Source organism: Grammomys surdaster, unplaced genomic scaffold (assembly GCF_004785775.1).
Source record: "Grammomys surdaster isolate TR1022 unplaced genomic scaffold, NIH_TR_1.0 126039, whole genome shotgun sequence".
Taxonomy (NCBI): domain Eukaryota; kingdom Metazoa; phylum Chordata; class Mammalia; order Rodentia; family Muridae; genus Grammomys; species Grammomys surdaster.
The window spans coordinates 104,523-120,099 of NW_021620852.1; the positions used below are offsets into that span (position 1 = coordinate 104,523).

At 38.7% G+C, this 15,577-nt stretch overlaps 1 protein-coding gene across 2 annotated transcripts in view; it reads left to right on the plus strand.

The window, feature by feature from the left end:
- Gucy1a1 (guanylate cyclase 1 soluble subunit alpha 1) overlaps positions 1–15,577 on the plus strand; it is a 54,261-nt gene that overhangs the window by 26,343 nt on the left and 12,341 nt on the right. For both annotated transcript variants that reach the window (XM_028754920.1, XM_028754919.1), the window contains 5 exons: positions 357–715; positions 5,938–5,999; positions 8,935–8,993; positions 10,786–11,495; positions 13,746–14,231. In XM_028754920.1, the coding sequence (XP_028610753.1) occupies positions 461–715; positions 5,938–5,999; positions 8,935–8,993; positions 10,786–11,495; positions 13,746–14,231 (1,572 nt within the window). In that variant the 5' untranslated portion in view covers positions 357–460. The remainder of the gene's footprint in view (positions 1–356; positions 716–5,937; positions 6,000–8,934; positions 8,994–10,785; positions 11,496–13,745; positions 14,232–15,577) is intronic.

Consider the following 15,577-nt stretch of genomic DNA (forward strand, 5'->3'; position numbering starts at 1 on the left):
GAACCCAAGTTTCAGTCTTACCTCATGCAGATAGTTTCTCAATATATGTAGAATAATACATAAATTAAAGTATTTAAGGGAAACACTGGCATGCACTATTAGTGCTAGTAGTTCTAGCACTAATGAAGCAATAATGAAGATCATTCTTGTAAAATCAACAAAAACAAATGGGGGGAAAAGATGGAAATTGGTAATTTGTGCTAAGGCCATTTAGAGAAAACGAGATTTATCTTTAATTGATGCTCTGTTGGTAATTTCCCCTTGGATGATTGTACAGTCTTTTTCTTCATGCACCTAGCTTTCTGTTGTGTGTAAAGTCACCTATCCTTTCTCTTCTGACTTTCCACTGCTCGTAGATGCTGGGTTACTCGAGTCCTTGAGTCAGTAGAAGCAGATCTTTGTCAGTCCACATCAACACCAGCTAGTCAGGAGGACACTACTGCCAAGCCCCAGGAGCACCATGTTCTGCAGGAAGTTCAAGGATCTCAAGATCACAGGGGAGTGTCCTTTCTCCTTACTGGCCCCTGGCCAGGTTCCTAAGGAGCCAACAGAGGAAGTGGCTGGAGGCTCTGAGGGCTACCAGGCCACTCTGCCCATCTGCCAGGACTTTCCTGAGAAGAATGCAGAGGGGAGTCTCCCGCAAAGAAAGACAAGCCGCAACAGAGTCTACCTGCACACCCTGGCAGAGAGTATTTGCAAGCTCATCTTCCCAGAGGTGAGTGTTCTCCCTTTAGCAGTGATAGTGGTATTTCAAAATTGGAAATGCTAAGGTTTTCAAAAGAAAATATTTAGAAATGAAGTTTCTCACTTATAAGAGCACGGTAAACAGAATTCCCTTGAAACATATGAAAACTGTGTTTTTAAATAACAGTATTCTAAATTGTATGTAATCTTCAATTTTTCACATCTTGAATTCCTTCCAAAAGATCATTAGACTCTGACAAATTCCTGTCTTTGCCTCACCTGTCAACCTCCACTTCCTTTATCTGTAAAGTGGAGTTGTATCATACCTACCTCTGTGTGTTAATATACACAGAGTGCAATCATCTTCCACTTTCTTTCTCAGACAGTACTAGAGAAGTTGGGTGGCTTAACTGAAATCAAACAGCTTTCAATGGCAGAGCAATAATGCTTTAACAACAAAGGTATGGGGGTAGGAGGGATGGAGCTGGGTATGGAGTGCCTGAGGAAGAGGAGACTGAAAATGAAGCTCCAAGGAAAGTTAGAGTTAGCAGAAAGTTAAAAACACTGATTTCAAAGATGGTGTTTATTGCATGTTGCACCTTAATGACATTTGAAATGAAAATATTTAATCATTTCCCCCCAATCTCAGTCCTTAGATACCCAGGTTTGTTGAGACTAGAAGACATATCCCTCCTCACGGAGGTGACTTGCCCTGCAGTCTGGAAGGTTTCACCCAAGGACAGCGTGAGATACAGGGTGGCATATAGACGATGCTCAATATTCACTTCAACGATCTCTGTTTGTTGACATCTCTTTTTGTTCTTGGATAATTTTTTTGTCTTTGATGTCTACATTCTCTGACAGCATATTAACTTCCTTGAGATTGTTATTTTATTATTCTGAATTCTTTGTCATGTCTATGGGGATGATGACTGTAGAATTACTATTGCCTTCTCTCACATTCTCCTGAATCTTTGTATTACTTTGCTTCACTGTCTATGTATTGAAGAAGAAGCCAGATTGTAAACTTCTGGTAACTCATTTTGATATTGTAAATACCTTGAGCAACTGGCCAGCCAGAAGTCTGGGAATTTTTAAAGTCTTTTGTATGCCATGTACTTTCTTTTTCTCTGCCTATTTCCTGGAGGAGAAACCATTTGTGTACCTTCTCAGAATCTGGAAGAAACAGGCAGACTACTGCAAACTGCTCTTCTTTTTCTAAGAAAAATCTAGGGTGAGGTACCAAACAGTTAGAATGAGCTGTGCTGGTGTTTGTTTCTGAATTCATAAGTGCAAATATTGAGCTCTGACCAGAGTGTGATGCAGCAGTGAGGAAGAGTCTATAGAAATTCTTGTAGGGAGGAATACCTTTGGCACTCTTCATTGGCATACTTCCAAAGTTAAGGTCATTTGCTTTATGGCAATAAATGCTCCAGTGTTGAATTTGTTTGAAATGTCCAAATATCTGCTTGGTCTTTTTATAGATACATCAGGTTTTCATGAACTATTTCTTGGTTGGCACATTTAATGCTCACATTTTAGTTCAGTTACTTAAATAACCTTATAAAAGATATTCAAGATTCAATTTGACATCCTAGTTCTTACTTTCGATAATCAAATTTGACTCTCCAATTATGTTTTCATGCAGCATGGTACATAGAAAAATTGGTTAGCCTGAGCAGATTTATAATAGGAACTTCCATTCCATAGAAGTGAGCTGGTTGAGTTTAAGGGGATTTCTTGATCACCTAATGAAACTTCCCATTTCTACTTGAAAGGCAACAATTCAGGCACATAGAGTTGTATCATTTTTTCAAAGTGAAAGAGATAACTGGGGATGGAAAACTCTACATCTCATTTGAATTCATAGCATTATAATTTACCCTTATGAATTAAAATATTATTGATTTAGAGAAGCATTAAAAACTGAAAAGACTTTCAGTGAGGTAGCTCAGTGGGCAAATGCTTGCTATGCAGGCATGAATGAGAGCCTGTGTTTAATGCTCAGAACTCATGTAAAAAGCTAGGTGTGGTGGCATATGCTTATAATCTTAGCACTAGAGAGGTAGAGAGTGGTGGACCACTGGGGCTTCCTGGCTAGCCAGACAAGCTTAATTGGAGGACCCCAATGATGTATCTTGTGTTAATATGAAAACAAAACTAAGCCAAAGAAATAATACCCATGTTTGATCAATGGAATTTACTGGTACACACAGGTGAACTTGTGTACAGAATAACACTCCACACATACATACACATCACTGCAGTAGGCAGCTGAAATCATGGCTTATCCATTAACTATAATAATGCAATTCTATATACCAATTTCAGAGCATTCACACCAACATTGCTTCTAAAAGCAGTTATTCCTGAATGTCTTCATGATGTATTCATGACTAAGTTATTCATGAACAAGAATTCTTACATGTTCTTTATCACACCAAATGGCAATTGTTAAGACAAATAAATTTGATAATAATGCTGGCTTTACTTCTAAGACAAACTTTCTGTCATTTAAGAATTTCATGAACCACACATTGCAAAACATAAAGATTATAGATAATTTCTTCAAACCTCAGAATAGAGACTTCCCAAATGTAAAGAAAGCACAAAGAACAAGAAGTAAAACAAAACCCCATAGACGACTACTATCCTATGTGTATACTGAATTCCGAGGTGCATTTAAAAAAAAATAGTAGAATAGTCATAAAGTATTACACTAAACTAAAAATAAAATTGATGTGTAGATTCATTGTGTATATAGAGAAGTCCCACGCTGTTTAGAATTTATACCATGGACCTGGAATTGATTTTTCGTGATAGACTCTACTTTATGTGAGTCTTGCCTATGGCCCTACAGTCTAAACTCACCTCAGTTTCTAGATTGAACAAAAGAAATACAGCATAAAAAAGAAATCCATTCCCCAACCTTTGCCAGGTGATACTGCCTAGAAAGCCTGTGTATTTTATTTGAACCTACACCTTTTCATAGCAATGACTGTCACCTGACTTCTCCTAGGAAACTGTGAAAAAAAAAAAAAAGCTCTAATCACCCTAGATAGGCTATGATGACAAAGCAGATAAGTATTAGTATTCCATCCAAGTACAGCTTCAGTAACTGGTGAGTTTATTTGCAAGACCATGAGTAGTACAAAATAGCTACATCATCCTAAACACAATGTGAGTGATGACTTCACAAAGCTGAAAAAAAAAGAGTCCCATCCTTAATTAATCTTCAATCTCTCATTGACTCCTGCATCCTACAAGATCAAGCACAATTATGGGACAGCAGAAAATAATGACTAGAATCCTAGAGGAAGGATTCCCTATCCTGACCCAGTTTCTCCTGTTACGGAGTCTTTGCAACCTCTATAGCATAACAATAGACTTGGTTATCACTGCACTCTATTGTTTTATTCCATTGCTATATCTATGGTGTCTCAGTGTAGCAACCTCTCCTTAGTAATGGCTGGTGGTCATGCCAGACTCTGGTCTTGTCTACCCTAGAAGAAGCCACCCACTACAACACTGTTATAAGACAAAGTTAAATCCCCACAATGGTTCATTACAGTAAACTACTCATCCTTCCCTCAGAAATCTGTAGTCTTATTTAAAGGAAAATAAGTCTGATCTGAGTAGAAGATCTGGTAAAACATCTGTTCCATCATCTCCAGAAATGCTGGAAAAAGATATCAACTTTACTCTTCTCCAACTTACTATGCTAATGCATATTAGGAGCAAGAACCTAACAAAGTTGATCTGGAGACCATGGGAAGGGCTAAAAACACAAGTGTTTTTCTTACAAGCAAAAGAATACCCCTGGGGTTTAATTGGAAAGCAACAGAAATATATGTCCCATTAGCACCATACAGGAAAATGGACAAATTCCCTAGTGATAGGACTGGGTATATTTTCTTCTTACAGCCCATTAACAGTTCTGACCAGGAATTGATAGATACGAGCAAAATGAAATGTTCCTTTATAGACCTGTCACTCAGCTGTTCTTTCAGGCTTTTTGTTGTCACCAAGTCAACAGGGTCTGCTCCAGATCTTACCTTCTGGATTCAACTACCACTTCTCATCATCTTGTCATAGATGTGGCCCCTTCTCCATTCCTAAACCATCAAAAATAAATAAATAAATAAATAAATAAATAAATAAATAAATAAATAAATAAAATGTGTTCCTCATATTTAAATTCCCTTTTAATTTCTTTTTAGTGATTGCATTTTCGTTGAATAAATTTTGTAGTATTTTTTAAGCTTGATTTACATATTCAAAAAAGCTCTCTCTCTCTCTCTTTTTTAAACATTGCCTTCTGCGACTAGTGGAAACTCTATGAGAAATATAAATAGATTAAGGCAAAAGGAATTTCCCAACTTGGATCAAATCCAGAAAGTTCTTGACTTTCCTCTGTGTAAACTGAAATTACGACTCAATGATCATGTGCCCATGCATAGACATATGCGATTTTCATCCAGGACCCAAAACTGAACACTTCTCATCAATGCTTTTACTTGTTTATCAAAGAGAAACAAAGACACATTAAAATAGATCAGTAGATAGTCAAAAAACATGTATTAGGTAGAGGGGAATTGCATATGTGTGTTTTTCAAGAAAGGAAATCTCATAAACACTCTGAAATCAAAGAGTGAAAGGAATTATATTTGGTAGGGATAATAAGTTCAAAATGAGAATTGCCATAAATAAGACAAGCCTAAGACTCCTGAAATACATAATTTTGGTGACGACTAGTTTTCAGGGTTAAAGGGGAAGCAGTAGAGATAACTGCAGACTCTTAGACTAAAGTAAGAGAAGCGGGAGTGGAGTGTGTAGGAAGGGCACTGCACCCTTGGGTAAGTGGTGGAGGAGATATCATCTAGGAAGGGAAGAGAATGAGTTCTGCAATGAAAGTATTGAGAGTGTGTATAAGACTTCCTGGTCCAAAGGAAGTGACGACATGGATTCTTGCATTAGACAAGACCTGACATTAAGAGCTGACAGCTTCTGTCTGGGTTCAGACTAAGCTTGATTCTCTGTGAGACTTACGGCCAAAAGCGAGGCCCAGGGACCCCTAGACCACCAACAAAAAATAGTCTGAGCTCATTAGTTCTTCCCAGGATTGAAAAACACTTCAGAAGAAAGTCTCAGTTCCCAACATAGCAAATCCACAGCACTCACCGTCAAGTACAAGCTTGCGTTCCTTTTAAGACACCTTAAGGAAATGTTGCAAATATTTCTTTTTATTTTCAGTTTGAGAGACTGAACCTTGCACTTCAGAGAACATTGGCAAAGCATAAAATAGAAGAAAACAGGTAAGCCATACTACTTTAGTTGTATGAACCCTCATCCCCCAAATTTTGTTTAAAAATAATAAATCCTTACTGAATATATTAATATTTACTAGATTTTTGTTATATATCAAAAACTGAAGTAAGTGTTAGCAACTACAAACTTGAGAACAAATGTACTTTTAGAGATTTCAGAAGAGAAGGACAGTAGGGTTGTGTTTTTGTTTTTGTTTTGTTTTAAATTTGGTTTGTATAGTTGGGTTTTTAAATAAAGCTGGTCACATGCTTCTGGTGGATAAATTGACTATCCCTGTTCTAAGTATTCAACTTGTGAATAATAGAGTAAATACTGAGTTCACATTTGCAGAGTAGAACTTGGGAGTTTTGCAGATTAACCCATGGTAGGTACAATCTACAAACACTTGCCTCTCCACCCTGTAATCTTGTAGTCCACCCTATGGTCAATCAGAGCTGAATTTTCCTGCTGAGTAACTGCCGTTAGACTTTACTCAGGCACCTCAACTGAGCCAAGAAAGGGTCATGAACGGCCTAGAAGAGTGTGAATCTGTCTCTGACAGAAGCTTTCTTTACTGGACTGAGCTGACAAACATTCCAGGCGCCTCATCCTCTAATTCCCAGGCAGGCTGATAAGATAGCTTCAAGTCAATCAAATGGTGCTACTGGGGCTGTCAGCTCAAGTCCTTGCAGCCAGTGCCCTTGAAATTTATTCTCAGGCCTTTGTGCTCTGAGCACAAGCCCTGCTGGTGGATAGAGATCTGTTTTCTGTGGTGCATCCTTTAGAAGAGCTCTCAAAAGTAAAATTTACAACAATTATTTCCTTTGGAAATCTTAAGGAAAACATGCTGACACTGGTCCATGATGTTGACTGTTGATCAGGAGGTTTTTTCCTCATCCCTGCTCCTGTATGAAGTGGCTCTGCCTCATTCTTAGGCATTCTGAGTACTTTTCTCGCTCATTTGAATGTTAATGCCTTACGTTATTGTTTGTGCTGCCCTTAGTCTGCCAGCAGATGAACACATCTTAACCTTGTTTCATGCAGCTTATTTCTGGAACTTGCAATCAAGCAAAACACAAATAATGGGTTAAGCAGTGCACTGTCCTTGAATGAGGGATTATCTGTACAGTCACTGTGACCTCGTCTGCTGCTCAGGAAATGTTGTGGCAACTCTCTCTCTCTCTCTCCCTCTCTCCCTCTCTCTTTCTGTCTCTGTCATTCTCTCTCTCCCACTGTGTGGACAAAATCATAATGTGGGGTGTGTGTGTGTGTGTGTGTGTGCGTGCATGAGTGGAGAGAGAAAGAGAGAGAGAGAGAGAGAGAGAGAGAGAGAGAGAGAGAGAGAGAGAGAGAGAGATGGGTTTTGCTGGCCACTCACAAGTCTTTCTGTCTGCTGTGTTTGCTAAAGCAAGGAGTATTTAGTTTACACTTCACTGTGTGCTTTTCAGAATGACAACGCTCTGTTCTGCTCTCAACTGATGGTATCAGTGTCAGAAAATGACAGTATTAGAGTGAGGAGCCCTGTTCTCATTCTTTAGAAGAATAAATATGCTTAAATGATAAAAAAAAAAGAATAAAGAAAAATAAGAGTTTGTACTTTGATGAATTATCTAAAAAAGGGTTGTGGCTCTCCATATTGGGTATAATGTTATATTATGATATTAAGTACATTTAGATAAAATACTTCTACCTAGTACTTTATATGCTTACAAGTATCATATTTCTATGCAACAAAAGGGTTTTCTGGCCAATTTTCCTTCTCAAAACTATCTCCTTTTAAAACTTCTTAAATTATATTATATTTTATTAAAATGCTATTTAAAACAGATGAAGTATACCTCCATTTTAACTTGGCTCTCAGCTAGCGGCAAGTTGAACCTTGCAATTAAATAGTGCTTTTTATACTCTTAAAGTGCTAGAACAGTTTGGCAAATCTTGCCAGAATCAGTCACTATAATGTTAAGGTTTCGAAAAGCAAATAGGCAGACAGGAATGGCAAAACCCTGTATTTGAGGTATGAAGACGCTGACATTCCTGACCATCAATGGTCATGAAGAAAATGTGGTTCGTAAACACACAAAAAAAAATCTAAAATGTAAATAATCAATTAGGAGCTACAGAAAAAAAAAAGCAGAAGATGCTGACTTTAGCCTTTATCTCCATAAACTAAACTAAACTAAAATAAAATAAAATAGCAAAAAATAAAATAAAATCCAAGGGGAAACCATATGGTTTATTTTTTAGCTAATCATATGGTACATAAAATAAATGACACAATTTTAAAGTTTTCAACTGTTAAAAAATTTTCACAGTTGTAATTTTTTCAGGCTTCTATTGACCCTTATATACATGCTACTTTTCTTTTAAGCTTCCATTTTCTAGAAGGTGATGAGTGATGAAAAAAAATTAATTTGTAACTAGTTTGTGTATGAGCTCAGGCATAAAACTAGGGAGACTAAGGTTTGAAATAAAAATGATAAAGATTGCTAATTCCAACAGTCAGATCCATTGTACGTAGATTTTTATCTCATTTAGATAATTGTCCTTAAGAATGTAACATCTTCTCCTTATTCTGGTGCTAGAGGTGGAGTTCAGGTCCTCCACATGCCAGGCAGTGCATCTGGCATTTCACTTTGTCCTGCCATCATCTTCTTGACCATTGCCTACTCCTGGCTGTGGGCTGCAGTAGACTCTCTTTCACAAGGACAATTGCACCCCAAAGGCAAATATGCTTCATGAGGAATTAGGAGGCACTCCGTGCACTGTATACACTGGAGTTACCCCAACAGTGGTTGTTTAGGTCATTGCTTGTATCTTATATAGCAAGTCAAGATTTGCTTCTGGAAAGGAATTCTCACGTATCATTATCTATACGCTGTATATGATCTGAATTTTCAGCACTCATTTACCAGTTTTTAATATAAGATATTTAATTATTCCCAGGAAATCTTCAGAAAAAGAAGATCTTGAAAAAATAATTGCAGAAGAAGCAATTGCATCAGGTAATAAATAAAACTGTCTGAGTACAGGAAATTAGGAAGTGCACCATATCCCTGAATAGCTAATATTTGTCTTAACATGTTTGTATTTGTTTGTGAGTGACTCCCAGCATAAAGTTCATGAGCTCTGTGTGTGTTAATGTAGAGTGAGCCTTTCTATACGACAAGTTGTTTTGTGGCCTCAAACATTCCCCTTTTCCTGCTGTTTATTTGCTGAGAGTTAGATAAGCCTGGGTGGGAAGCTAATTCCCAGACTTTCCCATTCACAGACTTTAGTTTTAAACCAAACTATGTCTTTTTCATTTGTATATGAAAAATTCTGCTCAACAAGGTAAATTAAAGAGTATTTTAAAAGGCTGGAAGCAATCATGGAAAAATAGTCTGCCAGAGTTCTCACATTAATAATTAGCCTCAGGGGAAAGATAGATAGTGATTGCTCCTGAACCTTTTTCAGAGTATGGGCATGAAAACCAAGAAGATACAGGCTAGGAAAAGTAGTATTTTTAAGAAATATAGTGGTAACAATGGCTACCATACTTGGGAGACAGACACTCTTCTAAGAACAATTATCATACATCACAATATTCCTCAAAGAGAATAGTATTATTTATCACCTTTCAAAGAGGAAAAATATATAAAACATCTCTGCAACAGAAGGAGACCATAACAGAAAACCACAACCAGTCAAAGTATGGAGTTCTCAAGCACAGTCCCAATGGTCACATTGTAGAAGAGGGGGTAGAAAGACTGGAAGAACAAAAGGACCAGGGAGTTGACTGTAAGATTGTATCTCCTATTAATATAAGAAGCTGCACCTATAAAGTCTCTCCAACATGACTGTCCAAACATGAGCTGATCAAGGACAACACCTATGGGCAGGCCAAACTGGATGAAGGAAAGCCCACAAGGCTCAAGCTTAAACAAAGAACTATAATCACCTAGGAAATTCGCAGTTTAGCAGAAATAGCCTTCCTGGGAGAAGAACACACCAATTCATCATCCAGTACCAAATGATCAGCCCTGAAAACATGTGTACAAGTAATATAATATTTATACTTAGAAATATATATGGATATACAGATGTGTATATATATGAATACCAATTAATGAAAAAGAGGGCTCATAAATTTAAAAGAGATCAATGAGGGGTATATGGGTGGAGCTAGAAGAAGGGCAGGGAAGAGAAATGATGCAATCATATTAAAATCACAAAGGAAATGATAAAAATATATGGTGCCGAGAGTATGGAGACAAGCAGGAAGCTTAAGAAGAAAATACCAATGGTGAATGGTATAATTCATGGAAATAATCACTCGGGGTACATCAAATAATCAAAACCTGTCATGAAATCATCTCGAGACATAACCGAATTTCATGTCTTAAACTAACTTCAGTTGTGACTCTTACATTGAGGTGTATACTCTGACCCCTGTGGGGAGAGTACACTTCAAGAAGAGGCACATTGTGTGGTTAAGAGAGAGTTAGGCTTCCTCTGAAATGGACTTAACCTTGGAACTCTAGTTGCTTTATACTTGTGAGAGAGAAAATGTCATTCATTCCACTTAACTACTCATTCTTAGTTCAACATAAACCATTTGTGGTTTGGTAAACAGAGTTACCAGAATTCTAAAAGTGAACCTCTGTTGGAAAGCTGAGTGTGAGCATTAGATTTGAGTTAGAACTCTGAAAATAGTAAAGGAAATCAATTACAAATCAAGGGCGGTTGCATGTGGAAGCACCAGCCACCCTCTTCCGAGTTAATACATTTGACGCTGACTGAATTGTGTGCTTGCAGGTGTCCCAGTGGAGGCGCTCAAAGACTCTCTGGGTGAGGAGCTGTTCAAGATCTGTTATGAGGAAGATGAGCACATCCTGGGCGTGGTTGGCGGCACCCTGAAGGACTTTCTAAACAGCTTCAGCACGCTCCTGAAGCAGAGCAGCCACTGCCAAGAGGCAGAGAGGCGGGGACGACTGGAAGATGCCTCCATCTTATGCCTGGACAAGGACCAGGACTTTCTAAATGTTTACTACTTCTTTCCGAAGAGAACCACAGCCCTACTTCTCCCCGGTATCATTAAAGCGGCTGCTCGCATACTGTACGAAAGCCACGTGGAAGTGTCCCTGATGCCTCCTTGCTTCCGAAATGACTGTACCGAGTTTGTGAACCAGCCCTATTTGCTCTACTCTGTCCACGTGAAGAGCACCAAGCCTTCTCTCTCCCCAGGCAAGCCCCAATCCTCCCTAGTGATCCCCGCCTCGCTCTTCTGCAAGACCTTCCCATTCCACTTCATGCTGGACCGAGACCTGGCCATCCTGCAGCTGGGTAATGGCATCAGAAGGCTGGTGAACAAGAGGGACTTCCAAGGGAAGCCCAACTTTGAAGAGTTCTTTGAAATTCTAACTCCCAAAATCAACCAGACATTTAGCGGCATCATGACAATGTTGAATATGCAGTTTGTTATACGGGTGAGGAGATGGGATAACTCGGTGAAGAAATCGTCAAGGGTAAGGAAAATGTAACATGGATTCAAAATAAAACCAGTTGTTTCATATTTAAAGGAAAGAAATCACGAGACAAATGAGCACACACCATTTGACTAAAACATTTGTCTAAAATTATAGAAATGATATTAACAAGTGAATTTCTTCCTATGTCCATTTTTCTTACATACTTCATTGATTACAACTATTTATTGAATACAGTTTGCCTCTTTAAATTGCAGTGGTGATGGGAGTATGCACTTTTTATCAGTAGAATACTTGCCTGGCCTGCGTGAGGGCCTGAGGATTGATCCCCAACATCCTATAAAACTGGACTGGGTTATATCACATATTTCTAATCCTATCAGCCAGGAGGTAGAGGAATCAGAAGTTCAAAACCATCTTTGATTATATAGCCATCCAGTTCAAGGCCTGCTCTAGGTAAATGAGACTCTATCTCAAAACAAGGTGCAAGGCAAGATGGCTCAGTGAGTAAAGGTGCTTGTCACCAAACCTGGGATGAGTTCAGTCCCTGGAAGTGAAGGGTGGAAGGAAGGAAGCACAGTCCTACAAGTTGTTTCTAGACCCCCACATGTACTACAGCATGTGAATGCCCTCACACACACATACACATAAACCTGAAGACATTATAGATAAGAGAGCAAGTATGAAATCAAAATGGAGAGCTTCATAACCAAGCTAGAAGTCTTCATATGAAAATCTGCTTTTGAGTATTATCAAATAGGTCACTGGCTTTGAGTAATAAAAGAGATTGTTTTGTAAGAACAAAGCTGTATGCTGTAAGTAGTGAGTAGATGAATTTTAATCAATATGTAAATACATGGGAGAATAACTAATTTATTGAGTTGCTACGGAATGTGTGTGGAAGAAAGGGCATGTTTTCATGGTAAAGAATGTAGGCAACTACTTAATCTCAGGAATGAAAGCTTACTAACTCCGTGATGATGCCATTCATATGCATAGATAAGGAGTGAGCTTAGGAAAATCAACCCCCAGATGCACTGACTCTTCCTCAAAATGAAAAGAGTGTTACCAAAAAGTATGTTTAGTTATTTTTAAAATGATGTACACTATAGCAAAATACAATAGAAGTGGTGTGCATGTGTGTATGCATACATGTTTCAACAACATCAAATCCCTACAAATACTTTTGTCACTGAAGGACAGAATTTGGTTATTCATCCTTGCTCTTGGACGTTGGTCTGTCTCTGTGATTTGGAGGCTATGGCTTATTGCACTGAGTGTTTATGCTTGGTTTAATTTGTGCAGTCTCCTGTTGATGAACATGTGCACTGAGTGGTTATACTTGATTTTATTTGTTCAGTCTCCCATTGCTGGATTGCTTGGACTCTGATATACTGTAAACACATGCATGTATACTTCTCCATATGTTGTATATAAGTGAATTGTATGGTCCAAGACCTTTTCTTTAAACATTACCTCTTGCAAGGCCCTCTGGGTACATTTGTGTCTGTACATGGGCTTATACTTTTCCTTACCATTTTGAAGAACAGCCTTTGTTAAAATCAGAAGGCAAACTTGAAACACAGACATGGTCTCTTCTGTAAGACCCAGCTATCTTAGGCTAAAATCCCTAGAGAAATAATCACATCCAAAATAAGTTTCTCTATCAGTCTAGAGAAAGAAAAAAAGAAGAGAAAAGTTTGGTTACATATTTGGAGACATTTTTAATTCCTATGCTTGCCAGATGGAACAAGCAACTCATGGGGGAAGAGAAGCTTGTTAAAATAGAAGACCAAAAAAAAAAAAAAAAAGAAAAAAAGAAAAAAGGAAAAGAGGAGGAAGAAACCACAGTGAGGAAAGAGAGAAAAAGTGGTGGAGAAGGGCAGGCTGAATGCAAACCAGGTTTTTATAAGCATCATTAGGTGGGAGCTGCAGATTAACTACCCGAGAGTTTGAGAAGAAGCTGGCAGCAACAGCACTCGTGTGCTGCTTCGCCAGGACTTATAGCAAGACATATTTCTTGCTACTCAGAGCAGCTCATAATTTCTGTGTAGTATATCCTAAAATAATTCTTTAAATGTCTGCATAAATTTCAAAACTGAGACCAAACTAGAAGTGATTAAAAAGCCTATTCTTCTCTAGCTAGTTGGAAACAAAATAGATTATCTAAGTATCAACTTATAATATCAGACACAAAAAGATTACCCCCATATCCACTCCCTCTCCGGTTTCAGAAAGGTTTGGGGAACTTGACTAACCCACTGTGACAGGTTGTCCTTTCCTTTGCAGGTTATGGATCTCAAAGGCCAAATGATCTACATCGTTGAATCCAGTGCCATCCTGTTCTTAGGGTCACCATGTGTGGACAGATTGGAAGATTTCACAGGACGGGGCCTCTATCTGTCTGACATTCCGATTCATAATGCCCTGAGGGATGTTGTCTTGATAGGAGAGCAGGCACGGGCTCAAGATGGCCTCAAGAAGAGGTTGGGGAAGCTGAAGGCAACCCTGGAGCATGCCCATCAAGCCCTGGAGGAGGAGAAGAAGAAGACGGTGGATCTTCTGTGCTCTATCTTTCCCTCTGAGGTTGCTCAGCAGCTGTGGCAAGGACAAATTGTGCAAGCCAAGAAGTTCAGTGAGGTCACCATGCTCTTCTCAGACATCGTAGGGTTCACTGCCATCTGCTCACAGTGTTCACCTCTGCAGGTCATCACGATGCTAAACGCTCTCTACACTCGCTTTGACCAGCAGTGTGGAGAGCTGGATGTCTACAAGGTAGGGGAGGGGGGAAAAACAGTTTAGCAGGCAGAAGTCACCTTGGCAAGGGCCAGCACCTGAGTGAACTCCAGTGCTGATGAATAGCTTTCTGCATTTGGGTCACACAGGCTATATCTGGGGTCAGACATTGTGCATTAATTATGTGGGTGTTCTCCAGCTGGAAATAGCTTCCTACGAACTAATTGTTCCCGGGGAAGACTACCACATTGTCTTCTAAAACTGAGCATAGAATGAAGCAAGATTAGGGTGAATGGGTGGTTCTTATAGTGAAAAGGTAGAGATTAGAGATCAGTGGACCAGCTACTTAACTGTGGAAACTGAGATAAATAAGAACTAATTAAAGATATGATTCACACAGGGGAACTTTATCCTTTGTTCCTTTAGTTTTAAAGATACAAAAGGTTTATACAAATTCTCCCAAAATAGATTAATTCAACACACAGTTTACTTGATACTTTTCATAGGCAGTTAGCAGGAAATCAAATTCAGCTACTTAAGACATTTAATCGTCTTCATCAAAGGCACTCAAATATACACTCAAATTAAAGAGCCCTGCCTTCAGATCCTGGCCTCTCCTTTTCTTACTTTGTGAACAGATGATTTCCCAGTTGTAGAAGAGGAAAATCATTAGCTCCTTCCAGAGCCACAAATAATGTACCGAGGCTCATAATCTTTGTGAGCAGAACCATCATAAAGATTTTGTAGATGCTAAGTTTTGTGGCTCAGGACCCAGAATTCTTTAAGGAGTGTCAGAGAACACCTATGAGTCTGTCGAGAAAGTGAGGATCAGACAAAACAAGTGTATCCTGGATGCCAAATATGTCATTTCTTTAAAAATGATATTATTAAAGGAAAACAACTGAAATTTTCAGTTCTCCCAGTTCTGTTCAATTAAAAGATTTTGCTGGCTTACACTGCTTTGCCTCATTTTAGACAGTAGCAGTAAAAATAAAACATCCATCTCCCTCTAACTGCAATCATGTATTTAGCTTATCACAGTGGTTGGTTACTCCAGAGTTCAGCCCAACATAAAGGATATTAACAGCTGGGAAGAAGCATATACTGTTTATGGGAATAGGCAGACCCTGCTTTATTTCTGTTGAGATACTAGAAGCCCTTGCCCTGTGAAATTTCTTACAGGAAATCTGAGGGAGTGAGTTTTGATTTTCTCTTGAGGGAGGGTGAGGAAGAGGCCCTTGTATAATTACAGATAAAATAATTGGCACCAGTTCAGTTACATTTGATGGTCTCTTGTGGAATTTACTGTTGATTTCTAGCTATGTTCTCCATGGAGAATGGCTGCTTTCTCAGGACAGAGAGAAACAAGTCTTTTTCCATCACAA